General features: G+C 36.9%; 1 protein-coding gene and 2 long non-coding RNA genes across 6 annotated transcripts in view; 1 reads left to right on the forward strand and 2 right to left on the reverse strand.

Moving 5' to 3' along the window:
* The window catches only part of LOC147838945 (uncharacterized), a 1,276,407-nt gene that overhangs the window by 914,653 nt on the left and 336,144 nt on the right, over positions 1-25,610 (reverse strand). The gene's annotated exons all lie outside the window — the stretch shown is intronic.
* Positions 1-25,610, reverse strand: part of aldh3a2b (aldehyde dehydrogenase 3 family, member A2b) — a 34,407-nt gene that overhangs the window by 6,410 nt on the left and 2,387 nt on the right. For 2 of the 4 annotated variants that reach the window (XR_015519569.1, NM_001328218.2), the window contains 7 exon segments: positions 22,629-22,860; positions 16,864-16,949; positions 12,080-12,288; positions 11,890-12,007; positions 7,833-7,974; positions 7,338-7,504; positions 2,654-2,753 (listed from right to left, as the gene is read on the reverse strand). Coding sequence is in view for 1 of the 4 variants with exons in the window: in NM_001328218.2 (NP_001315147.1) it covers positions 2,654-2,753; positions 7,338-7,504; positions 7,833-7,974; positions 11,890-12,007; positions 12,080-12,288; positions 16,864-16,949; positions 22,629-22,860 (1,054 nt within the window). In the remaining 3 variants the exon portion in view is untranslated. 4 annotated transcript variants of the gene reach the window in all.
* Positions 488-20,936, forward strand: LOC141379901 (uncharacterized). The gene is made up of 3 exons (XR_015520611.1): positions 488-1,665; positions 1,738-3,107; positions 18,757-20,936. It is a non-coding gene; the product is annotated as an uncharacterized LOC141379901 (long non-coding RNA).

Raw genomic sequence — 25,610 nt, forward strand, 5'->3', positions numbered from 1 at the left:
CACACACACAGCTGATAAAACCATAGACACAAAATGAGCTAAATGTCTCCCCTACTTCAGGACATGAAAAGGTCAGTTAGGAATTGTTTACATTTGTATTTTTAAAAGTCACAGATTCATCGGAATGGAACAAAACATAAAGAAAGAGTTCCCACACAAATGAACACTTATAATTTACAAAGATTTAAAAAAAATGTATTACAAATACAAAAAATATTTTTTTGTCATTTTCTTTCAAAACATTCGCTAATTATTTCATTTATTTAAGCTTGTGTATATATGTATATGTATTTGTCTCTTACCACTAATTACAGTTATTATGTTATCTACAACCCCTAAATAGAAAGTTAAGACAGTATGTAAAATTCAAATAAAAAAGAAAGTGGTGGTTTCTAAATTTACTTTGACTTTTATTTCATTGCAGACAATACAACAAACATTATTTTATGTGTTCCTCATAATTTTTTTTTTTTTTTGTTTTGTTTTTCAAAATATACAAGCATTCTAGTTTTGGTTATTGCAACATATTAAAAAAGTTGAAACAGTAAAGCATTTACCACTTTGTAATGTTGCCATTCCTTTTCACAACACTTAAAAAACGCTTAGGGACTTAAGACACCTAGTGATGAAGTGTTTCAGGTGTAATTTTTGATTATTCCTGAAACAAGTCTTAAAGTGGGCAACAGTACAGGGTCTTCGTTGTCGCATTTTGCACTTCAAAATGTGCCACATATTCTCTAGAGCAGTGGTTCTCAAAGTGGGGGTCGGGACCCCTTGAGGGGTCGTGGAACAATGAAGGGGGGTCGCCTGGTGATTTGCAAAAATCTACTTATTATTATTAGGCCATAAGAATTACCATATTTTATCCATAACCAACTGAAGAGAAAAAAACAGTCGTTTATAGTTACTATAGTAGCTTATTTACTTGTTCTATTGGATTGCGACCCCTGGGGTAAATACATTATATTAAAGACAGCAATAGCGTCAGATGCAGCAGATTGATTTTATAACACCAGGTTAAACTTTCTGGCCCATTTACGGCACTGACATACATAAAAAAAATTAAACGAAGAATAGACTTGGGTCTATTGGTGTGTGTGTGTGTGTGTGCACCATTGAATGCAAGTTTTCTGTATTTATAACCACCTCAGAGGATATTGGGGGTCGCGAGTCACTGGCATTGTTATTTTAGGGGTCGCGTGCTGAAAAGTTTGGGAACCCCTGCTCTAGAGGAGGCAGATCGGGACTGCAGGCAGGCCAGTCAAGTACCTGCATCCTCTTCCTCTGCAGTCAGGACTTAGTAATGTGTGCAGAATGCGGATTTGCATTGTCTTGTTGAAATATGTAATGTTGTGTTTATATTGTCTGCAATGAAATACAAGTTAAAGTAAATTTAGAAATCACCACATTCTTTTTTTCATTTGCGTTTTCCATACTATCCCAACTTTTTCTGATTTGGGGTTGTAAACAGAAACTCTTAAAGTGAGTATCATCCAAGTGCTCCGGTTTCTCCCGCAAGTCCAAAGACATGTGGTATAGGTGAATTGGGTAGGCTAAATTGTCTGTAGTGTATGTGCATGAATGAGAGTGTATGGGTGTTTCCCAATGATGTATTGAAGCTGGAAGGGAATCTGCTGCATAAAACATATGCTGGATAAGTTGGCGGTTCATTCCGCTGTGGCGAACCAATTAATAAAAGGACTAAGCCGAAAAGAAAATCAATGAATATGTATATAGAGTTGAGAATTATTAGCCCCCCTTTGATTTTTCTTTTTTTTTTTTAATATTTCCCAAATTATGTTTAACAGAGCAAAGAAATGTTCACAGTATGTCTGATAATATTTTTTCTTTATGAAAATGTCTTATTTGTTTTATTTCGGTTAGAATAAAAGCAGTTTTAATTTTTTTAAGAAGCATTTTTTATATAGTCTACAGAAAAAAAACATCATTATACAATAACTTGCCTAATTACCCTAACCTGCCTTGTAAACCTAATTAACCTAGTTAAGCCTTTAAATGTCAATTTAAGCTGTATGAAGTGTCTTGAAAAATATCTAGTAAAAAATTATTTACTGTCATCATGGCAAAGATAAAACAAATCAGTTATTAGAAATGAGATATTAAAACTATTATGTTTAGAAATGTGTTGAAAAAATCTCTCCGTTAAACAGAAATTGGGGAAAATTATTCTGTCTTCAACTGTATGTATAATGACACATAGTAGTTGAACTAGGCATTGTAGTCTAAATTCAATATACTGAAGAGGGTTTTTTCACTCTAATTCAACACACACGCAGGTTGCAAGATTGACAACATAAACAGGAGGGAGTGTGCCTGATGATTGAGCCTTACTCAGCATATGTTTACGTTTGTAATAATTGTATTTATTACATATATATAATGGCATGTAGACATTTGGGTATCATTTGTTGAAGGCCAACCAACGGTGCTGAAATATAATAAATATAAACTGGCAGTGGGCGGGCTATAAAGTTCAAAATAAATAACTGACTGTAGTATTGTTTTTAGATAAACAAGTATATTCACTTACCATGTTTCCTAAAAATCTGCAAACACATTATGGTATTTTTATGCCTTAGAAGAGTTTATACTTTATAAAAGTAAGGTAAACAGAAAGATTATTAAGACTTACCAACTCCACCAAAAGGCAAAGAGCTGACAGAGAAGTGCATCAAACAGTCATTGGCCATCAGTCCACCACTAGATGTCTCTGCTATCATTCTGTCGATCAACTGCAATCACAGCACTGTTTAGTACAGCCTGAAGCAAAGCAGCATCTTTCTCAAGAACAGGAGTTTAAAAAACTTTTCAAACCCACATACACAACGGTTATTAATCTCAAAGTATTTGTAAACTTAAATGGGAAATAAATCATGATTTGGTAGAGGGCATTTTTTCCTTTCGTTTGTCAAATAAATGAAGTATACATTTTTCAATTATGGCCAATTTGGTTTGAATAGTTTGCTAGCACAGTACATGTAATATGAATCTATAACAAGTTTTGTCAACCCGAGCTCATTCTGAAAACGTAGTCCCGCAGACGTTTTTGGAGACAGCGGAATACATCCCGGGAGGTACGTACGGCCGTGTTTATTTTTTTCAAGCGAACGCTGCGGGGCGGTGTGACGCTGTTCCTTTTCGCGCTTGCCGGCCAACCGCTTACCTCCTTGTGGAGGGCTTCCCTGCCGCAACCCGTTTGTCCACTCAGCTCATCTTGTACATCGGCAGGCTCGAGATGCAGAGAGGAGTCGACCACGGCGACCGGTTTCGAGTCCGGGAAAGAGCGGTTTCAGCAATCAGGTAAGACAAAAACAGAATCACAAAAATTAAGTGAACGAGTTTCGTAACAGGGTAAGAACGCGGTGAAATCCGAAAACGCGGTAGAAAAAAAAATCAGGGCTTTTGTTTTTTTGGATGGCTTTTGTAAACTGTTGCTCGGGTTTAGCAAAGTGAGCGGGCGGGTGGGTCGATTGGTAAAATTGGTTGGGTTCAGGGAAGGAGGAGGGCGGGTCGGCCGATTAGCCGGTCGCGTAGTCAATCATCCGGTCAGTCGGACAGCGGCCTCTGGTGGGTTCACGCGAGAACAGCGCGGGCGCGAACCGCACTCGCAAGAGGCGTCTGAGGTGAAAAAAAGCGCACAACAGCAGCCTCTCGCGGATTTGCAAAAACAAAAACTGCAGCCGTACAAACCCGCTAAAACGTATTCCACGGTCTCCAGAAACGTCCGCAGGACTATGTGCCACAATGAGCCTGGGTCGAGTTTTGTAGTAATACCATGTTCACAAAAAATTAAAGCTTGGGTGTGAGATGGGATAAGGATGTGAATTCATTTTCATTAACAAAAACAGTGCTCTCTATAAAAGTGTAACAGCCTTGTCTTTTGCACATTTGTAGATTATCATGTACAAGTATCACATTGTCACCACAGAAGCAAAACAGTAGTCTATTTGCTTTCTATTGTTATGAAGAAATCGGAGGACATTTATTTCAAATTAAAATTGCACAATTAAAATGACACAAATGCAGTAATTCAATTACATTATACATTTTAAATATTTAACAAACATTTAACATTTATTTACAAGTGGCCTGGTGCCCTGTGATGAACAGTGATGACAATATCAACTTAATAAATAAATGGTGTAACTTAAAAAAATACTTTTTCAGTAATGAGTAATCAAATAAATTACTGTTTCCCCCGGTTACAATGCTATTACTGTTACATACAAATAAATTGTGGTGTAAATAATTAGTATACAGATGAAGTCAGAATTATTTGTCCCCCTGAACTATTAGCCCCCCTGTTTATTTCCCCCAAATTTCTATTTAATGGAGAGAATATTTTTTCAACAGATTTCTAAACATATATAGTTTTAATAACTCATTTCTAATAACTGATTTATTTTAGTCTTTGCCATGATGACAGTTCATAAAATTTTACTAGATGTTTTTCAAGACACTTCTATACAGCTTAAAATGACATTTAAAGGCTTAATTATGATAATAAGGTTAACTAGGCAGGATAGGGTAATTAGGCAAGTTATTGTATAACTATGGTTTGTTCTGTAGACAGTCGGGAAAGAAATTAGCTTAAAGGAGCTAATAATTTTGTTCTTAAAATGGTGTTTAAAAAATTAAAAACTGCTTTTACCCTAGCCGAAACAAAACAAATAAAACTTTCTCCAGAAGAAAAAATATTATCAGACATACTGTAAAAATTTCCTTGCTCTTTTAAACATAATTTTGGAAATATAAAAAAAAAAAATCAAAGATGGGCAAATAATTCTGACTTCAAATGTATATAATTTGCAATTGAGTTGATGCAAGTGGACGCAAAAGTGATTTAATACAGTTATACCAGGATTAAAACATTAGGAAAAAGAAGCAGACTGAAATATACAGTAAGCCTATCTAATGTAATTACCAAATCTTTGTTTCAACCATGGAAAGATGTCAATGTTATATTTATATTTTATATAAATAAATAAACAGTGCTCTAAATCAGGGGTTCTCTACCTTTTGCAAGCTGGGCCCCCACCAAAACTGGTTCATTGCAGTTAGGATAATTTATTAATAATTAATAATATAATAAACCAAGACTGACACACAATGTATTAAACACCTGAAATGTCTTCTTCTCAGCAATTTATCAAAATACTGCTTAGGAACTATCTATCCATTTATACAAATAAAAACCATTAATAATTATAACAATACTATAATAATTAATTAATCATATAGTAATAATATAATAAGCCTGCACTAAATGTGCTTTTGATTTTTTTGTTTTATTTTATTTGTTGATGTTCTCTCACAGATGGAAAGAGAACAGAATATTTGTACTCAAGTTAAAATACAATAACACTGCTAAAATAATACAAATTTTAGTAAATAATAAAAAAATTCGGTAACACTTTATAATAACTACACGCTATAAATCATTTATTAAGCATTAGCAAATAGTGAATTCATTATCTGTTAAGCATTAACTTTACATTAATAAACGTTAGTAAACAGTTTATAACTGCAGCTACAAATACTCTATTCTTGACTTATAACCACATTTAAAATGTGCTTAATAATTGTATTTTCATACTTAGTTAATGATTAATTTTTCATTACTAAATTAAGTATCGCATTATTTACAAACCAGTTGTATTTAGGAGTAGTTGAGGGTTTTTAGGATCATTCAGAATGAGTTAGTAAATGATTAATAAACTACTGAAATCAACATTTATATGTCTTATTAATCAGGCATATACTAATAGTTAACTAATATGTTAGTAAATGCTTTATTAACTCAACTTCATGCAGTTTTGTGACCTAATCTAAAGTGAGGACTTTTTATGCTTTATAAATCCCTTATAAATGACAAATAAAGCTCAGAATCGAATGAACAATAATCTTTGCAATCTTTTCTAAAATGTAAAATTACTGTAAAGTTTAAACATTGCTGAATAACAGGAGTGTTAAAATATAACAAAACTGGATAAAACAATATAATAATTAAACAATGTAATAAAATGTAATGTTTAAACTCTACAGTGGTTTTATTTTAGATCAGGTTGCAAAGATTTATTTTTTATTTGAAGTACAGTTTCATTTGTGTATTTTTAATTGAATAGGAATGAATAATGTCATTTTTCCTGTTTAGAATTTAACTGAGCCTTTATTTGTCATTTATAAAGGATTTATAAAGCATGAATAGTCCTCACTTTAGATTAGGTCACAAAACTAGGTGAAGTTGAGTTAATAAAGCATTTATTAACATACATAGTAACCATTAATATATGCCTGAATAATAAGACATATAAACGTTAATTTCAAAGGTTTATTAATCATTTACTAACTCATTCTGAATGATCCTAAAAACCCTCAACTACTCTTAAATACAACTGGTTTGTAAATAATTCGATACTTAATTTAGTAATGAAAAATTAATCATTTACTAAGTATGAAAATACAATTATTAAGCCCATTTTAAATGTGGTTATAAGTCAAGAATAGAGCATTTGTAGCTGCAGTTATAAACTGTTTACTAACGTTTATTAATGTAGAGTGAATGCTTTACAGATAATGAATTCACTATTTGCTAATGCTTAATAAATGATTTATAGTGTGTAGTTATTATAAAGTGTTACCAAAAATTCTAAACCCTCTATTATGTTTTACTGTTCCACTATAGAAATAATAATATTTACAATAAAATATTACATTTGATAGGTGTCTTTCATTTTGTCCCACCGCTACATTAATATAGTATAGAATATAGAATATTTCATAAAAAATAATTTATTGTTTAGTTTAATGTTCAGGATTTAGTGTCCATTTGATTCAACATGCATTTTGTACAAGTTTTGACATTTTTCTTTTAAAAAGTAACGCATTACTTTCTCTGCTAATTAGTTACTTTTATAATGATGTCATTCAGTTACAAACTCTAGTTCAGGGGTGTCAAACTCAATTCCTGGAGGGCCGAAGCCCTGCACAGTTTAGTTCCAACCCTGCTCCAACACACTTAACTGTAGGTTTCAAACAAGCCTGAAGGACTCAATTAGTTTGATCAGGTGTGTTTAATTAGGGTTGGAACTTAACTGTGCAGAGCTGCAGCCCTTTTGGAACTGAGTTTGACACCTGTGCTCTAGTTACTATTTTTGAGAAGTGACAAGTAAATTTAAGTAATTACTTTTAAGTAATGTGCACAACACTGGTGAGGGATAGCTGAGAGCTACTGATTTAAAAAGACTTCAAGAACTTTTTGGGGCACAGTTTGCAAAGCCCTGCTCTATAGTATGAATGAATTAAGTGAGTGTAACCTTCTTGTCTGAAGAAAAGATGTACAATGCGAGGGGCTTGTCCCTCTGGTTGATGAATTTGATGGCTTCATCTACACTGTTCACAGTCACGATGGGCAGCAGAGGGCCAAAGATCTCCTCCTGCATCACCTTGGCATCAGGCTTCACGTCTCTCAGCACTGTTGGGGCTGTGGACACAAACATGATGAAGAAACACATTATTTTAAAACATGCTGTTTGCTATGAACGTCCAAGACTTCTGATTTATTAGCTGCTATATTAAATTACTATGAGAAAAACAAAGTTACAATTAGTGCTAAAGCTCTTTGTGCTACAAACCAGTTTGTTTATGAATATGATCATTTGCAACAATATGATAGCAGTTAGCAATATAAACCATTAAAATGTGCAGTTTTTGTAGCTATAACGTGAAAAGTAAATCATTAAATAAAACGTATAGTCTATTGAAAGTCCTTGTAGTGACTGATTAGCATTAGCAGAGTGGCTGAACTATACCGATGTAGCACTCTGCCTCGTTGTGTTCGCCGCTCACAGCGATGCTGCTGCCCTCCATTAGTGACATCAGTCTCTTGAAGTGCCGCTGATTGATTATTCGGCCGTAATCTGGACATTTCTGTGGGTTTTCTGTGTAGAATTCCTGATGATCATCAATGAAAATAGTCAGTTGCTCAGTTGATTCAGCTCAGTTTGATATTTTTTTTAGTTATTTAAACTTACAAACAACATGTTAGCACTACTACAAGTACTGCTGTATATACATAAACAAAATATATTTTAACCTCAGTCCAAAACAGATTATGTTGCATGGGTATATTTGTGAAAACAGCCAGAACAATGTATGAGTCAAAATAATACATTTTTGTTGTATGGCAAAAATTATTTGATTACAAAAAATGATTACATTAATTTGTTACATTAATTAGTTAGAGTATTTAGATAGACTATCCTCCATGAATTCATTTTGAAAACTTCCTTCAGTAAATATATCAAAACTTATTTTTTGATTAGTAATATGCATGGCTAAAAAATTAATTTAACCCAGGCTCTGATTACATACTCCTATTTACATTTCTGAAGAGAGCAAAATGATTCCGAGGAGCTGTTTTTTTTGCTGTTTTTGTTTTCGCGAGTCCACCAGAGGCCGCTGTCTATGCCTTTTCAGATCTCAAATTCCTCTTGCGAGTGCCATTCATGCCTGCTGTTCTCACATAAATCCACCAGAGGCCGCTATTGACTGACGAACCGACCGATGTGACCAGACAAATTGGCAGTGTTGGGCAGTAGCGTCACTACAAGTAGTAACCATAGACTGTAAAATATATGGACGTAGTATCTGTGACGTCACCCATAGGTTTCTAAAGAGCGCAAAAGAAGCCACAAGTAGGCGCGGCCAACCGTCGCCATTTTGTTTGCGCGTCATCACACCCACGGCGGGATACCAAACAAGGGCAAAGAGGCGGAGAGTGAGCGCAGCTACAGACAACTGCTGGTATTTAGCTTGGACCTGGTTCAGACACACTTTACTTTGGGAGAACGCTTAATACTTTATCACCTGTGACTCGTTTGTATTCTGACCACTTGTGCTTGGTTGTACACTATATCAATAAAGTGTTTAGACTTTTAAAAACACTGCTGTAATACATTGAGCCACTAAACATTGTTCTTATGACGGTTTTTAACAGGAGGAAAACGCAAATTACTTCTAAACACTTCAGATATAGTCTGTGTTAGTTAATGCAAGACTATTGATAAAATCCAGCATAACACTGTATGACAACGCTTCAGATGACTGTTCTAGAGCTTACAGCTAATCAATTTGTCAGATTCAGAAGTGCATTACAGCTCTAAATATAAATATAAACGATAAATGATCTTAAATAAAATACATGTATAGAGATGGTATATAAGTATATAACTTTACTGACAAGGGAAACGGAGGCCACGTGAATGGTTTGTGAGCACAATTAAGTGCCCTCAGCATGCCATGCCATCTAATAATTGTAGGAAACAAGTCCAAAAGGCAGTTGACTGTGTAAAGCCACATAAAACGTGACGGCGACCAACGAGACCTAGCTGTCAATCAAGTGGCCACTCCCTTAATTATGCAAACTTAATATAACTTAATATAAAGGAAACGGATGAGTTAAAAAAAAAAATTCACCCCCCTCACAGTTGTCATGAAGGGTAATATTAGCTGTATTAACCAAAATTGTTCTTTGTACCAGGCTGTAAACACCTTTTTTTCTGCTTTAGAGTTGGACATTCTAACAGTGGGCTCAATTGAAATTTGCTCTGTTTTGGAGCCAGGAGCGGCCAGGACTAGCGGAATTTCGGATGAATTGCAGTTTTAGTTACTTCCGTATTGGCTTCCTGAGAGAGAGCAGGAGGTTGCCGCTTGGTAGTAACGCTACTAGCTTAAGTACATTTCTTAGTAGCGTGGTGGTAACGTTACTACTTTCTAAGGGTGCTTTCACACCTACACTTTTGTTTCGGAACCTGTCTCGTTTGCCCAGTTAGCGCGGTTCATTTGGCATATGTGAAACCAGCAATCACACTAGGATTCGCGCCAAATCAATCACTCCAAGATCGCCTGAATAAGGTGGTCTCGGCTCGACTGAAACGAACTCTGGAGCAGATCAATTGCAGTGAGAAAGTGATACGATCCGACATATCACATATCACAGTGTTTTATGGATATGTAATAGGCATACGGCTATATGAAGAGAGAATTATGAGTAGGGCGGGAAGTTTTGTGAGTCTCCCGGATGCCCGCAAACGAGTGATTATCTCCCGGTAATCTTGCGTCTCCCTCCCGGTCCTCAAATAGGCTACGTTGCGCACCCTTCTTACCCCTCCCCACCGCATCACTCCTTACTCTTCAGACACATTGCGCGCACCTTGTCAAACACCACCAAACCACCACCTCTCCTGACAGCTGAGCGGGACTCTGCAAAATAAACCCTGACACTCTGACCAATGTGAGGAGAGTTTACTCGCACGTGACTTGTTTTAGCTCTTTTGGTCCGATTAGAAACTTTGCAGTGTGAAAGTAAACCGCTCCAAGAACAAAGAGCAACAATGTAACAATTGTAACCCTTGTTTCGGAACAACTGAATCGATTCACTGGTGTGAAAGCACCCTAAATCAAAAAGCTTTTCAGTAGCAAAGCTATTTTATTAGTCAAGTAGAGCAGTAATGTCCACACAAGCTACATTTACCAATCGCGGATCAGTAAGGGACGGCACCGACATTCATGAAGCTGTGAAGCCGGTGTCTAGATGATGAAAGTAAATCCATATGATGGTGAAAATGACGATTTCTTCTTCTTCCTGTTTTACGGTGTTCGACAACATAGTTTTATGGTGCATTATGGCCCGTTTCCACTGGTTCGGTTTGATACAGTTTTATGGCAGTTTCCACTGTCAAAAGGTGTACCGAATCGAACCGTACCGCACCACTTTTTCGGTACCCTTTCGAAAGGGTACCAAACATGAGAAAGGGTACCAAAAGGCGGAGCTAGACGCGCAGCTGAATGCTATTGGTTTACAGAGATACGTCATTCGCTTACGCAACTAGCCAGAATAATAACAAAAAACCCGCCATGTTTAAAATACACAGCCGACAAGCAGAGAAATTACAGCAGAATTATATATACATATAGTAATGAGCCCTGGTCGATCCGGGCTCTAACAAACCTTGTTGTCGTCTTGATAAACAGCCACAAAGCCATGGAGTAGAGCAGAATCTACCCTGTGCCTCGTAGTTTTTTACGAGCCAGTCTGAAGCGCGAGCGTTTTCGCTTTTTTGCTTGCGCTCGCCGCACGTCTATATCTGAAATAACAAACTTCTTGAGCTGATGATAATAACGTGCGCTTGATTATTGGTGTGCTTTTGAAACCCAACGCGAGAGTGAAGCGCACATTATTTCTTCAGCAAACGTGAACAAACTGCCTTGTTTTAATTTTTATCATCACCTTTTGGACTAATATGAACTGGAAATGATAGAATGGCTCTCTAACAGAGGCTACACGTGCTGCTGAAGATTACAGACACAGATGAGAGGTTTTCACTGACTTTAGGCTATATTTTCTATTTGATCTGCAGTTATAAGGACGAAATGTCTGCTGTCTGTAGTTTTTCTGTAGTTGGTAATATATCGGAGACTGTAAGGGCTGTATGTGTTCATATATGTTCATTTATTTATTTATTTATTTTATATAATTACAGACTACATCGCGCTTGCGATTTCAGGGGGTGTGGCTTTGAATCACAGTCCCACCCCGCCGTCCAAAGATAATATGCTAAGCGGATAGCATTTTGGCAGATCACCTACTGCACCTTTAAGCTGTGTTGTGTAATAACATAACTAAAAATAACTTAAAACTTAATACATAACTTATATAATTTGCATAATACAGTTTATACAAATAAATACTTTTAACAATATAATAAAAAATCGATGATGTATGGTGTTAAAATCTTGCTATCTCGTGTGATATTTCATATTCATGGGTTGTAACCAGGCCCAAACTTTCAATATCGAATAACCTACTTTGATGTTCTTCTTGATCTCCTCGATCACCCTGTCCTGTATGCTAGGATCACACAGTATGTAGTCTGGAGCGATGCAGGTCTGTCCACAGTTTGAGTATTTTCCCCACGCAATCCGCCTGGTTCACAGATCACACATGTTTGAAATCATTTCAGAGACTTGCATTAAAAAAGACTGTGATTAAAATGACCTGCAGGCGATGGTGAGGTCACAGTCTTTGTCGATGTAGCACGGGCTCTTTCCGCCCAGCTCCAGTGTGGTAGGTGTTAAGTGTTTCGCTGCCGCCTCCATGATGATTTTACCCACCATGCCGTTTCCAGTGTAGAAGATGTGATCAAAACGCTGCTTGAGGAGCTCCTGCGTCTCTTTCACCCCACCCGTCACTACAGGGTACAACTCCTGATAAAGACATGTGCCAATATTAAGTAATACAATAAATATAGTGTATTGCAGTGATTCTCAAACTGTGGTACGTGTACCACTAGGGGTACGCAGGCTTACTTCTAGTGGTACACGGAGGAATCACTGAGTAACAAAAGAAAAAATGAATACAATTTTATTAATTTGATGCGTACAATAACCCCAATGTGATCAGTATTGGTTGTTCTCTAAAGCCTACGATCAAAGCATTGCGCTTAGAATGTTTACTTTAGTGCATCGAGTCATCATCATAGTGCATCATTGGCACAGAACTAGAAAAAGAGGTGCGTGGTGCTTGCAGAGCAGATACTGTACGTGCTAGAGCAGTGGTCCCCAACCCTTGGGCCACAGACCGGCATCGATCTGAAGATCAACTGGTACCGGACCGCACAAAAAAATCATTAACTATTTCAGTTTTATTTATAATCTGAGTCTAAACAGTCGTTTATTTTGAAAAATCTTTTATTTTGAAAAATGACCATGTTCTCTTGTTACATCTCGGTCACTTGAGGGCCAAAATTTAACCCACAGGCTAGCAAAATTAGTAAGAACTGCAGCACGAAGCGCTTGCGTATTCAAGGCGTCCTCAGTTGAAAACATCTTAACTTTTCAGAATGCCACACTGCGAGTCATGTGATAAAAACCGACTGATCAGCTTCATATTTTGTATGGAATATAATTTCGTTGAATGAATAGGACTCTGCTTCGTTTTTGAACTGTGCAGTGCTGTAGCTGCTTAATTTGACCAACTACGCTACGTTATTTCAATACTGGTCATTATGGTGGTACTTGGAGAGACCATTTTTTCTGAGGTGGTACTTGGTGAAAAAAGTTTTAGAACCACTGGTGTATTGTGATAGTAGACATCTGTGATATTGAGGGCACTTCGATATTTTTTTAAAAATGATTTATTATTTAAAGGGGATGCAAAACAATTTTATAAGGAGATTAAATACAGTTGTGTTGCTTCAGTGTGTGAATATATCCAGCCTCTAATGGTAAAAATTGATTAATTAAAATTTGGATATTCACACTTCATAAAAACAGTCTTCAGAAACACTTTGACTGTGAAGATTTCTCCCTCATTAGCATAGACAGCCCTGAGTGAGAAGCAGCCATATCCACTATTAGTGTTTTCAGCTGCTGATGATAATGTGAGCATCTAAGGCAGGGGTGCTCAACCCTGTTCCTGGAGATCTACCTTCCTGTAGATTTCAGTTGCTACCCATTTCAAACACACCTGCCTTTAATTATCAAGTGCTGTTCAGGTCCTAATTAATTGGTTCAGGTGTGTTTGAACAGGGTGAAAGCTGTGTTTTACAGGAAGGTAGATCTCCAGGAACAGGATTGAGCAGCCATGATCTAAGGTATTATAAATGTGGAGTTACTGGATGCACAAATTAACATTATAGTCTTCATAGACTAATTTTTCTTAGCCACTTCTTTTGATGTTTTTACTTTTTCACAGAGATAACATTAGTCCTGTTTTGAAATTGCTCTTATGCTGATGCACAGGCATTTGCAGCTCCGCCCCTTTTTGAAAAGAGGGCTGGGAGCACAACCTCATTTGAATTTAAAGCGACAGTCACCAAAATGACACAATTAGGATGGAAGGAAAAGATGTGAGATTCAAAGAGTTTTTGTTTTGTAGAGCATTTTGAGCTGAATATTCACACATATAATACAGAGACATCAGGCACGTATTTTACAGCTTGTAGAAATTAGCATAATAGGTCCCTTTAAAGTCTGTCAGTTTTGCTTCTTTGTCCCCATCTCTGTTTAAAACGTGCAATCGCATTTTTTTGCAGAAGAATATTCATTACGCGGGTTGATAGCTCCTTAGCTATGTGTGGCTGTCAATCACCAACTGTACTTTTAGTTTCTAGATCTTAACAGTTTGCCTAAATAAGGATTTTTGTTGGTGAATATTATCTGAACAAATAACGTGTTGCCACTTTTGAATTGACCAACTGATAGAAAAATCTATTACAATAAATTGATAAAAAAAGGTGCATCAAACAGTGCAAACTACTATATTATATTCTTAAATTGTTAGTACTAAAAGGACAGTTGGTCCCAAAATTTTAATTCTGTTCTTGTTTAGTCACCCGTAAGAACTTCATTCATCTTTGGAACACAAATTAAAAAATTTTTGATGAAACGAAAAAACTCTCTGACCCTCCATAAACGGATACCAAGAACACCATCAAAACAATCCATGCGAAGTAATAAGAATTCTTTTGTGGACACACAAAAAATAAATAGATAACAACTTCATTCCAGTGTCCAGTTATTTATTCCATTTTCTTTTCAGTGTCAGTTCAATATGTGTGTTCACAAGAACACTATGGGCCCTATCATACACCCGGCGCAATGTGGCGCAAGGCACGGCGCAATAGTCTTTTGCTACTTTAAGCTCGGCGCAAGGGTCATTTTGAGGTGTTGCGCCACACTGTTTAAATGGCAAATGAATTTGTGCTCATATGTGCGCCCATAGGCGTTCTGGTCTAAAAAATCAGGCGTGTTTTGGTGCGTTGCTTTTTGAGAAACTGTAAATAGTCTGTTCTTTAGACCAGAACAAAGTCGGTCTATTGTCTGGCGCAAAGTGCGCCTGGCTTACACACTACACACAAGATGTAGAGCAATACGCAAATATCTTTACATATGAAAAAGATATGATATATTAAGGATATATATAATAAGCATATATATAGGATATAAATATAAATAATTAAAATATTACAAAACATATTAATTCCTAGCCTACATGAATTTAAAAACCACTGCCTTACTTTCTTCATCTGGGGAGGCTTTTTCAGTTCATTCAATTTGCTTGTGTATAATGTTATTATTATTAGCAGTATTATTTATTATCGCTCTTGTACTAGTGTTAGTGTTTGTTCTGTCAGCATCGCGCTGCTTTATTCTCGGCGCCTCCGTCTAGTTGGTTTCAGTTTTGGTTGGCGCTGAGATGAAGCATGCACGTTGCTTATGTGTGAGCGCACGGTAAGGTGTTCATCTATCGTGTGCTCGTGTCTTGCGTCTTTTGTCAAAGCACATGGCTCAATGTTTACATTGTGGTCACGTGCTTTTTGTCGTGTGCTTCAGTGTTGTGCTCGTCTTGTCATGAACATGCAGTTGATGAGTTCTCTCATTGGCCGCATGTTCTTGTCCTGTGTTATGTGAGCGCATGGCTTGTGTTGTCTCTCTGTGTCATGCGCTCTCCCGTCTATTGTCTAGTCCCACCCTCCGTGTTAACTCATTATTAGTTTGTCCTGTTCACCTGTGTGTCAGTTTTTTTGCTTTATAATCCCCCTCATGTTTTCAGTCCTTTGCCAGTTCGTCGTCGATATTACCCTGTCTTGTTGTCTCCAGTCCTGTTTTGTCCTGCCAGCCCTGTCAAGTTTGTTTTTGCCTTTTTAATTAATGTTTTCCCCTTCAGGGTAGTTTTGATTTGCCTTTTTTTTTTATTTGTAGTTTATAATAAATAATCCTACATTTTTCTGCAATTGGGTCTTCACTCCTATTTTCCCTCACCGACCGTGACATTATATCCATTTTTATATTTGTTTTATTAAAAACAAGCTTAGATTTGTCCACCTGTCAGGTTTTAGACCATATGAGGCACAGCAGGTGTATTTGGAAATAACTCAGTATTTTGAACACACTTTGTTATTATTGTTAATTTATTAGTTTGCCGGAAATTAGAACTGAATTTAGAAATAGTTTTGAAACAAATCTTTGCGCTTAACAAACGAAATTAATTATTTATAGGCTAATTGATGTCTGTGCAGTAAGGTTTCCCTATCCACGAGAGCAAAAGCGAAAGTGAACTTACTTTACGTCAAAATGCGCTTATGGCACGACGCAGCTGGCTCTTAAAGGTAATGGGAGATGAGACTCTGATTGGTTTATTCTCAAAACACACCTATAACTCATTAAGAAAATAAACTCAACCCTTTTAGAACATGCGCCACGGCTCAAAGCGGATTTTCCCGTCCTTAAAATAGCAAAAATGCGTTCTGACATGCCCAGAAAGCGTTTGCGCCCAGCGTTTTGCGCTCTGCACATGGACCGTCAAAATAGAGCCCAATGTGTTGTGCTTCTGATGTACAACTCAAATGTCCAAAATGTGAATGCCTCTAGGTTATTCAGTATGTCAGCAGTGTGACACAATGTTCCCTGTTTTTTTTTTTATTTATTTTTATCATTGCTTAATAAAATTACGATTAAACCACTGATGGCAAAATAAGGATGTTTTTGGTACCTTTCTGGGCTTTGAACATTTCAGGACCCTTGCTGTCTTTGCAAGCTCAGAGCTCTCAGATTTCATCTAAAATATTTTAACTTGCTAATTTACAGTCTTGCAGATTTGTTATGAAATGAGGGTAATTAATTTTTTGTGACAGTGAACTATCCCTTCATCAGTATTGTGTTAAAAAGAATTCAAATTTCATATTAAGTTCATGACTTCAACTGTATAGTAACTTCAGCTGTTAATGCTAACAGCTTGGTTTGTTTTATTCATAAACCACATTCAAAAAGGATTCTTACTTTGTCCAGGTAGAGCGGTAAAAACTCCTCCATTACTTTGGAAGTGTGAGCACTGACTTCAGATGGTTTGATCACTGCTGCATTACCTGCCAAATAAAACAGCATTTATAGTTACAAAATTTTTATTTGAAATGCTTTTGTTAATGTCTGTTTTGACCCAGAAGAGAAAAGTAAAAACACCCCCAAAACTGCATATTTTTTAATATAAGAAAAGAAACGTATTTAAAAAAAACATTACAAATAACTTCTCAAAGCAATAAGTATGTTGCTTTTATGTTGTTTGGTAAACTTGCAAATCTATGCTTGCAAATCTGTGCATTTGAAATATACTAAACCTCAAACCTGACCTTTTACTTAGTGAAAGACTTAGATAACAGATAAGGATAAAAGCTCAAGCTATCTGTTCATAGTGATATTGAGTTCAAATGGATTACAGTAATTCAGACAAATAGTTGCATAATTTGTCACTAATTTGTAAATAATGTAATATAACACATGCAGAATATATACGATTGCTTTTAAATGCATAATTGACCAAATAAATGAATGAATAATTAAACTGTTTTAAATCGTCAAGCATTTGTGTCAGTATTTTATCCAAGTGTTCCCACTGTTGATAGTGACTAAGGGAAAGGAGCATTGTTGTACTTTGCTCTGTTAGCACAAGGTTGTGTGGCATCAATAAAACAAAGTGCAGTGCAGCAATCATTACACTCGCATTTGATCAAGTCACAATTTTTGTGAAAAATAAAAAATACAATAATAAAAAACAATGTAAATATTTAAAATATGTTAAGATCACTAAAGCTAAGCTAATTTATTTGCACTGAACAACATGGCAATCAGATTTTGACATTATCTAACATTATTTGTCCAACCTTAAAGGGTCACGAAACACCAAAACACATTTTTTGAGCTGTTGACAGTTGTATATGTAACCCACACTGATAAAAACACTATTAGGACACATATATTTCACTAAAAAGTGAAAATTGGTTGTTTTTGCGTTATTTTGAGCAAATTCGTACTTCCGGTATGAAACTAATTTTTGGAGCTGCGTCATGGCTATGAGATTTTAGCGTGTATTCCAGCGTTTAGACTGGCTGTCTGTACCTAAGATTACCTTGTGACGTTTCTAAGTGTGCTGCATTCATTCATAAGTAAGACTTGGTTCAAACCAATCAGCGCGCTTTATTGTGTATGCAGTGCAACTTTATTAATATGCATGATAGCTTCGAAGACTGTTTAACCCAACCCGGGCACATTGTGGAAACGTAGCCCCACGGACGTTTCTGCGGACCGCAAGATATGTCCCGGGAGGTAAGTATTCGTGGGTTTTTATTTTCGCACATCCGCGAGAGGCTGCTGTGCGCGCTTTTTCGCGTCTCGGGTGCCTCTAGGCTGTTCTCGCGCGAAAAGCCACCCTCCTCTTCCTCCTCCTCCTCCTCCTTCCCTAAACCCAAGCGACGGTTTGCAAAAGCCGTCCAGAAAAAAAAAAAAAAAAGCCCTAGTCTTCGATTTCGACCGCGTTTTCGGATCCCGCCAAGTTCTCGCCCTTATTTTTCGGATTCTGTTTCTCATCTTACCTGATTTCTGGAACCGCTGTTCCCCGGACTCGATCCCGGTCGTCGTCCCCGCGGCCGGCTCCTCCTTCTCCTCCGGGGCCTTCGCTCCGCCGACGTATCGATGTGAGCTAAGCGGACAAACTGGTTGCATCGGGAAAGCTGAGGCGAGCCTTCGGCCGGCGAGCGCGAAGACGAGGAGCGGAGCGGCGCCACACCACCCCGCAGCGTTCGCTCGAAAAAAACTAAACACGGCCGTACGTACCTCCGGCCACGTAAATCGCGGTTTCCAGAAACGTCCGCGGGGCTACATTTCCAGAATGAGCTTGAGTTGGTTTTACCTGAAACAGTGTTCAGATGGCATATAGACGACACATTGTGTTGCCAAAACAAGAGGAAAAAGAAGAAGAATCGTCATCAGTGTAGCTTTTATAATGTGCTGCAACGAAGTATATATATTTTTTTTTTCCAGCTATGAGAGCGCAACTGGAGTCACGTGTGGATCAGTGCACGCGACACAGGAGAAATACGCTTGTACGGAAAATATTTTTAGTCGAGAGCTTTTCGCATCCGGAAATTGTGAAATACGGATTTGCTGCTCATCTCCTTTTAATAAAGACGCGGCTCCAGTTGGTGTTGATTGTTCTGTCTCTACAGATTTGGTAGGTGTGTGCGTTCAGTGCCCTTTCTTTGTTCATTCAGATGGTAAAGTTATAGTTTGTATCGCCAGCAGTACTCTTTTAGTGTTTAAAGACAGACCTTATACTTAAGTTACTAAAGTTTACAGTACGTTAATTTCACTACAATATTATGGACTGGAAGATCTGCTGTAAATGCTGCTCTCTGAGTGTAAACATGTAAACACTGCAAGCAAACTATTACCGACCGTCGTGTTTAATTTTCGCAACATTTTGTGACAGGATAGTCTACACACACACGGCTTTCTGACCTACCGAGTGCATCTGAGTTACCGAGAAATGCGGAGGTTTTTTTCTCTTATGCGACCTGTGGTATCAAACATTGCACTGTTATTAAACACAGTCACTGTCTTTCTCCCCTGCATCTGTGTGTTTATTTTGCCTCGGTGAAAATCAGCATGTGACTAAATGGAAACTCCCATTTTTATTCAAATCCTTCCCTCTTTACCTCCCCCGACACTCCCACCTAAACAGCGCTAGACACACCCACTTTCCTAACTTTTTCCAAACTAGTGGTGTGAAAAAACCCTGCTGAAACAGGGGGGTTTCATTGCCCTTTAAGTATTGTTTTTATTCAATTAAATTGGTTGATATATCAATCCAATATTAAGGTGATTGTTCATTCAATAATTAACATTTAATCACTTTTTACTCCTCCTCATGTGACTATAAACCTTTAGGAATTTCTATCTTCTGTGAATACAAATGAAGATATTTTGAAGAAAGTTGAAAACCTGTAACCATTGATTCTTTTAAGTAGGAAAAACAAAAATGGCGGGGTGGCACAGTGGGTAAAACAATCGCCTCAAAGCAAGAAAGTTGCTGGTTTGAGCCCTGGATGGGTAAGTTGGCCTTTCTGTGTGGAGTTTGCATGTTCTCCTCGTGTTCGTGTGGGTTTCCTCCGGGTGCTCTGGTTTCCCCCACAGTCCAAAGACATGCAGTACAGGCAAATTGAATACGCTAAATTGGCCATAGTGTATGTGAGTGTGTAAGAGTGTGTGGGTGTTTACCAGTGTTGGGTTACACCCGCAGCGTAAAACAAGTGCTGCATAAGTTGGCGGTTCATTCCTCTGTGGCGACCCCTGATAAATAAAGGGACTAAGCCGAAAAGAAAATGAAAGAATGAATAGTATGGCAGTCAATGTTTACAGGTTTCCAGCTTTCATCAAAGCATCTTTCTTTGTGTTCAACAGATGAAAAAGAGTCAAACAGGTTTGGAACAGTTGAAGGGTGAATAATGCCAAAATTTTCATTTTTTGGATTAACTTACCCTTTAAGACTTTCAGCCAAATAAGGAGAAGAAAAACAAGACTGTTGTAATCTCATTTTGAACTTAATTAGGCCAACCTATAGTTTATTTAGAGGTCGCTCTGAGTGTGTAAAGAGTTTACCAAAGCAAACATTGCAGAGATGTTCACTCCAGCTGGTAAACACTTCAAACTGCCACTGGTCTGTGGCATTTATATAATGGGTGGGTGTGTCTCTGAAGCTCCGCCTACTTCAACACAGTATTGTGGTTCATTTCTGTTGAGGTCAAGCATCTGCCAGTAATAACGTAAACACAAAAGAGCTGCTTTACAATAGAAACTGAAGTGTATTTCTAACTGAAAAAAACACTAACAGATTTTTTTTTATATTAATACTGTTAAGCAGCTTGCTTTAAAGTGATTCACTGTAAAAATGCTGAGTTCCACACAATTGATTTGAACAACTTTTTTGTTTTTTAGAAATATAAGTGTATTGAACTTAAAACAATTAAGTTGAACTCAAAAATACTTATATACTTATATTGCTTATATACACTATGAACAGCAGCTACGCTAATTATTCTCTTTATTCTCTATTTTCACCTGGGGATACTCATCCCGAGGTCCTCAGATTATGCGGAGTCACTGATTGTATCCAAGACCAGCGACGTGATGATCCCAAGGATTCCATATCCAGGACCAGGCCATATCCTGAGCTGCTGCTGCGCTGATGGTCGTGGGAAGTGGAGAACATGAGTCTGATTCCAGCGACGCTCCAGGGACAGACGAGTCTTCGCTGAGGCCATCTTCCAGCCTAAACCACGGCGAATGAAGCTCTGCACAAGACTTTTGGCCAGCGGAGAAATTAAAATGGTCATGCCCAACTGAGTCTGGTTCCCTCAAGGTTTTTTTTCTTCACTCCCATCAGGTGAAGTTTTTTTTTTCCCTCTTCGCTGTCGCCACTGCCTCGCATGGCTCAGGATTGGTAGAGCTACGCATCGATGAATTGGCTCTTCAGTGTTTGAACTCTCAGTAATGATTAAATCACACTGAACTGAGCTAAACTGAACTGAACTGAACTTAAACACTAAAACCTGAACCACACTGTTCCAGTTACTATGACCATTTATGTGAAGCTGCTTTGACACAATCTACATTGTAAAAGCGCTATACAAATAAAGCTGAATTGAATTGAATTGAAAAAATTGTTTTGTTTCAGCTCATTTTAAAAAAGTAGTTTGAACAAACTGCAAACACCACTTTTTGAGTGGACCTGTAGTTCACTCAAACTGTTTCATTCTGTCACTATTCACTCTCCCTCCACTTGTTCCAAACCTGTTTGTGTTCCTTTCTTCCTTTGAACACAATGGAAGATATACTAAAGAATGCTGGATAAAACAGCCATTGACTTCAATAGTATTGTTTGCACTATACTGTATATGACAGTGGCTGCTATTCTTCAGAATATCTTGATTTGTGTTCAACAGAATAATAAAAAAATCATAAAAGTTTGGAACCAATTAAGAAAATTGTATTTATTTGTATTCTTATGTGAACTATCCCTTTAAGTGCTTACGACTAAATGCTACTAATGCAGAATTTATAGATTTAAAAATCATGACCGTCAGATGTTTGTGAACTAAATCTTGACTTTTTAAAGCCAATTAATGAGATGCTTAAATTGGGACGTGTTCATATTTGTGTAGTACTACCTGTTTAGTGTAGGTTTCATTGAAAAGCTGAAACTAATGTTAAAAATTAAACGTTTTCTTGGAATAAGAATAATAATTCACCTATTGGTACTTTTAGTCACTTTTAAGGGAGAGTTTGTGCAAAAATGAACATTCTGTCATAATTTACTCACCCTTTCAAACCAGTTTGGGTCTTTGCTCAGTTGAACCCAAAAGAAGATATTTTGAAGAATGCTGGAAACCTGTAACCACTAATTTCCATAGTATTTGTTTTTCTTACTATGGAAGTCAATAGTAAACAGGATTTAAGCATTCTTTAAAATATCTTGTCATAGTGGAAATAAGAAATTCCACTATGTTTGGAATTTTATGTATGGGGGGATCATGTATTTTGTATTTTGACTCAATAAACAAGAAAAAAATAACTAAATATTTAACTGGGGTAATATTTCATTGGGGTATTAATAAATACTTGATTTGTGAACATCATCCATCCGAAATAATTCCAAAAAAAAGAGATCAGCTGTGCCCTCTTGCCCTCTTCTATCTTCAGAAGATCTACGTTACCTGCAGCTATGGCTCCTACGAGGGGCCCGATGGTGACTGCCCAGGGGTAATTCCAAGCACCGATGACTAGCACCACTCCCAGAGGCTCAGGTTGGATGTAGACCTGGTCTGAGATGGTCATTAGGCTCTTGTTCACAGGTCGAGGAGCAGCCCATTCTTTCAGCTTTTTTAAAGCCAGATTAATCTCACTCTCCACACCCAGGGTCTCATATAAAGAAGTCCCAAACTCACTCTGTTACCACAAATATAAAGCACATATCAATACATGTCAGCAAATACAGGGGGAAAAAATTATTTATGCATATAGTCTATGCTTGTGCATTATCAGAATCAGAAAGTGCTTTTTTGCCAAGTATGTTTACACATACAAGGAATTTGTGTTTGTGACAGAAGTTTCTACAGTGCAACAGAATAACAGTCACAAGACAAAACAAAGATAATAAAGGAATTCAAAATAAGAAGTAAATTGACAATAAAAATATAGACATTCACAAATGTATATTACTATTTTCAATATTGTATGTATAAAAAAATATTGTATAAAAACATTTTAATTATTTACAAATGTAATTATTTTTAGTAGTAGTAGTATTAAAGAGATTGAGTTAACCCAAAAATTACAATTCTATCATTATTTACACATCAAAATAAAGGGAAAAAGAAATATAATTAAATTCACCATTTTGGAAAAAGTCCATTATACTGTCTGGCCTACTAACACCCATAGACTGTAAAATATATGGACGTAGTATCCGTGACGTCACCCATAGGAGCGCAAAAGAAGTCACAAGTAGGCGCGGCCAACCGTCGCCATTTTCTTCGCACGACATCACACCCAAGGCGGGATACCAAACAAGGGCAAAGAGGCGGAGAGTGAGCGGAGCTACAGACAACTGCTGGCATTTTGCTTGGACCTGGTTCAGACACACTTTACTTTGGGAGAACGCTTAATATTTAATCACCTGTGACTCATTGTATTCTGACCGCTTGTGCTTGGCTGTACACTATATCAATAAAGTGTTTAGACTTTTAAAAACACTGCTGTAATACATTGAGCCACTAAACATTGTTCTTATGATGGTTTTTCAACAGGAGGAAAAAGCAAATTACTTCTAAACACTTCAGATATAGTTTGTGTTAGTTAATGCAAGACTATTGATGAAATCCAGCATAACACTGTATGACAACGCTTCAGATGACTGTTCTAGAGCTTACAGCTAATCAATTCGTCAGATTCTGGAGTGCATTACAGCTCTAAATATAAATATAAACGATAAATGATCTTAAATAAAACAAATACATGTATAGAGATGGTATATAAGTATATAACTTTACTCACATGGGAAACGGAGGCCATGTGAATGGTTTGTGAGCACAATTAAGTGCCCTCAGCATGCCATGCCATCTAATAATTGTAGGAAACAAGTCCAAAAGGCAGTTGACTGTGTAAAGCCACATAAAACAATACAGAAATACGATAAATATGCCGAGTTCAGTGGCTAATCTACAAGATTCAGCTGAGGTGACGTGACGGCGACCAACCAGACCTAGCTGTCACTCAAGTGACCACTCCCTTAATTATGCAAACGTAATATAACTTAATATAAAGGAAACGGATGAGTTATAAAAAATTCACCCCCTCACAGTTGTCACGAAGGGTAATATTAGCTGTATTAACCAAAAATTTTTTTGTACCAGGCTGTAAACACCTTTTTTTCTGCTGTAAAGTTGACCATTCTAACAGTGGGCTCAATTGAAATTTGCTCTATTTTGGAGCCAGGAGCGGCCAGGACTAGCGGAATTTCGGATGAACTGCAGTTTTAGTTACTTCCGTATTGGCTTCCTGAGGGAGAGCGGGAGGTTGCTTCTGTTAAGCATAAAGAAAGATATACTAAAATATGTTGGGAAAAAAAACAGTCAATGACTTCCACAGTATTTTTGTTCCTACAATGGCTGTTATTTTCCATCATTCTTCAGAATGTCTTGTTTTGTGTTCATCAGAGAGAAAGAATATTATAAAAATGTACAACCACTTGAGTGCTAGTAAATAAAGAGAAAGTTTTCATTTCTGGGTGAACTATCCCTTTAAAGTAACACTCCACTTTCCACACTTTAAGTATAATAAAAAAATCAAGAACTTGATATGTTGACTCAATCAAAAAGAAAAAAATACAAAATAATTTTACTGGGGTTATATTTAATTTGGGTGTCAATACTTTTACTGAAGAGCTTGATTTGTGTACTTAATGCACGACTGACAGAAAAGACCAAATAAAGAGATCAGCTGTGCTCCTGCACTCTTCTATCTATTTTAGATCTCCATTACCTGCATCAACTTTCTTTGAAAATAGGTTCTTTTTTCAACTCTCTAGAGTTAAAATGGTAAATTTTACCATTTTTAATCCATTCAGCCAATCTCAGAGTCTGGTGGGGGCACTTTTAGCTTAGCTTAGCTTAGCTTAGCATACACAATTGAATTGGATTAGACCATTAGCATTTCAAAAAAGATTTTTCATAATGTTACTATTTAAAGCTTGATTCATTAGTTCGCACAGATAATTGACATAAGTTTAGGTATATTTGGAATGCTGTCTGTGGAAAAGGCTCTGAGCATGGAAGGACACTCTAACTTGTGTTATTCACCATATCCGGAGAGAGTGAGTGAGAAGGGTCTGTGCACAGTGTACAGTCGGGCCTCAGAATGCTCCCTCTAAATAAATTAATTTGAAAGTACTAAGATGGGCTGGTAGAGAGATGCTGAAGATTGAAATAGATAATGGGGTAGGACAAACTTATTTATAGAGGTTTGTTCTATAGATGATTGGATAATTATGATTGTCAATGATGAATTAGCCTTGTCAATGATCTGTATATTGTTCCTTCTAAAATTAGTTTATAAAACATCTATTATGTCAGAATGAAAGTATAGTTCATAGCCATTTGGCCTAGAAAATAGCAACTAAAAACTAAAGTCAAACTTTA

The sequence above is a fragment of the Danio rerio genome, chromosome 21 (assembly GCF_052040795.2).
Source record: "Danio rerio strain M-AB ecotype USA chromosome 21, GRCz13ab, whole genome shotgun sequence".
NCBI classification, from domain to species: domain Eukaryota; kingdom Metazoa; phylum Chordata; class Actinopteri; order Cypriniformes; family Danionidae; genus Danio; species Danio rerio.